The sequence below is a fragment of the Mus pahari genome, chromosome 6, assembly GCF_900095145.1.
Source record: "Mus pahari chromosome 6, PAHARI_EIJ_v1.1, whole genome shotgun sequence".
NCBI classification, from domain to species: domain Eukaryota; kingdom Metazoa; phylum Chordata; class Mammalia; order Rodentia; family Muridae; genus Mus; species Mus pahari.
In genome coordinates, this window is record NC_034595.1 from 103,473,724 (window position 1) to 103,475,967 (window position 2,244).

The 2,244-nt window shown below is 57.5% G+C and overlaps 1 protein-coding gene across 1 annotated transcript in view; it reads left to right on the top strand.

Annotated features, from left to right (window-relative positions):
- Nphp4 (nephrocystin 4) overlaps window positions 1-2,244 on the top strand; it is an 81,841-nt gene that overhangs the window by 74,005 nt on the left and 5,592 nt on the right. Inside the window, exons 22-23 of the mRNA XM_021201228.2 lie at window positions 123-309; window positions 1,061-1,144. Coding sequence (XP_021056887.1) covers window positions 123-309; window positions 1,061-1,144 — 271 coding nt within the window. The remainder of the gene's footprint in view (window positions 1-122; window positions 310-1,060; window positions 1,145-2,244) is intronic.

Below are 2,244 nucleotides of genomic sequence, written 5' to 3' on the forward strand. Positions count from 1 at the left end.
GGGGTGTACATGCTCTCTGGGCTGATGAGCTTCTGGCACGGAGACCAGGCTGGCTGGTCTCGGTCCCCTCATCTGAGGGTCTCCAGGTGGTGGACAGTCCTAACACTGTTCCTGTCCCCCAGTATCATCCTGGACAGCCAGGAGTGGAGGTACTTCAAGGAGGCCACCGGCCTGCACACGCCCCTGGAGGAGGACATGTTCCACCTGCGTGGGAACCTGGCACCCCAGCTCTACCTGCGACCCCGGGAGACTGCCCACATCCCCCTCAAGTTCCAGAGCTTCTCCGTGGGCCCGCTTGCTCCGACACAGGTGTGATACGAGATCAGACACAGCAGGGGAGCCCTGTCCAGCGCTGTCCATGCGGCAAAGGGGAAGAGTGTCTCTACATCTGCAGATCCCTATTCCCTTTGTCTGTGCCGTGTGTGCGTGTGCGTGTGCGCGTGTGTGTGCGTGTGTGTGTGCGTGTGTGTGCGCGTGTGTGCTTGTGCGTGTGTGTGAGTGTGTGTGTGCATGTGTGTGCGCGTGTGTGTGTGCGCGTGCGTGTGTGTGTGNGTGTGCGTGTGCGTGTGTGTGTGTGTGTGTAATTAGCCCTGACTGATGCCTGCTCCGCACTCAGCGTGCTTGCCCTCCTCACCAGGGCCGTCGTGCGAGGCAGCCTGGATCCTTATCTCTCCTGGTGGGTGTGGGGGGAGGCCGCACCTGCTGCCATCACTGTGGTTCGCTGACCCCCTTCTCCTGCAGCATGGGTTCTTCTGCACAGAGGCAGCAGGGAAGGGATAAGTCAGTCATGTATGAGTGAGAGGGAGGGACACACAGAAGCTCTGGCCTCTTCAGTAGTTGGTCCTGCAGAGTCACAGTTCCAGCTGGCTCTGTGGACAGGCCACAGGGCAGTGGCTGGGTCTGGTGGGCATGGCTGTTGGCAGCATCAAGCCGCAAGAGCCCCATGAAAGCACAGTGATGCTCTGGGGCTGGTGGCCCTGGCTGGCCCAAGTCCTGTCAACGGATTCTCAACCAATTCGCCTTGATTCCCCTCCCCCTTGTGCCGCTCTGTGTCTCACAGGCCCCTGCTGAGGTGATCACAGAGAGGGACACAGAGTCTGGACCCCTTTGGAAGTGCAGCACCATGCCTACGAAACACGCCAAGGTAGGGGGGCTCAAGATGTCCTGCATTTTCAGTCTTGGTGCAAGTCAAGGCTCCGAGTACTCCAAGCCAAGCACACAGTGTTGGCTGCTAGACCTTTGGTCCTGACTCCGCTTCCTCTCTCCCCTCCTGGGTGGGATCTGGACTGGAATAAGATGTGGCAGGGACCAGGAGGCCTCAGCTGTGCCCAGACAGTGGCTCAGGGTCCTGCATGGATGGATTTTCCTGGTATCTTCTGTGTAGCCTTGGCTCTGTACACAAGAAGCTAGTGGTCCTCGTGGTTGCTGGCTGCTGCTCTTAAACAGAACTGTCAAAGCACAGGCACAGGACAGCATTCTAAAGGGGCAGGTGTGTGTTTGTGTGTGTGTGCATGTGTGATACATGGATGGATGGATGAATGGATGGATGGATGGATAGGTGCGTGAGTGGGTGGGTGGGTGGATTGATGGGTGGGTGGATGGATGGATGGATAGGTGGGTGAGTGGGTGGGTGGGTGGATTGATGGGTGGGTGGATGGATGGATGGATAGATGGATGGATGGATGGATGGATGGATGGATGGATGGATAGGTGTACAGACAGATAGGAAGGATGAGGGGCTCGTCCTAGAAACAGGCCTTTGGTTACCGTCAGCAGCCTGAGAGGATGCACTTTGGCAGATCTGATATTTTGCCACCCTGTCTTGTACAACGTTGGCCTCCCTCCTCCTCCCAGAGGCTTTGTTCAGTGCAGTCTGGACTGAGGGTGGCCTGAAGACTGCCCTGTTCCTGAGTCTCACTATGGTGCAACCCTCCCACGGTGCCCACCAGGCCATGAGAACTTGTATCTGATTTGCAAGTAGAGCCTCGGCTTCGCCCATGCAGAAGGAGCACACACACCGTTTTGTGCTGTAGAAAGTGTCGGAGCTAGTACTGTTGCTGGTCACCTGGCTGGGGTCCTTTTGCTCAGGCAAGAAGACCCTCTCCAGATACTCATTTCTTCAGCCATCCCTTTGCTGTTTGTTGGGAAGTCAGCAGCAGCAGCAGAAGGAGGTGGAGGAGGAGGAAGAGGAGGAGGAAGAGGAGAGGGAGGAGAAGGGGGAGGAGGAGGAAGAGGAGGAGGAGG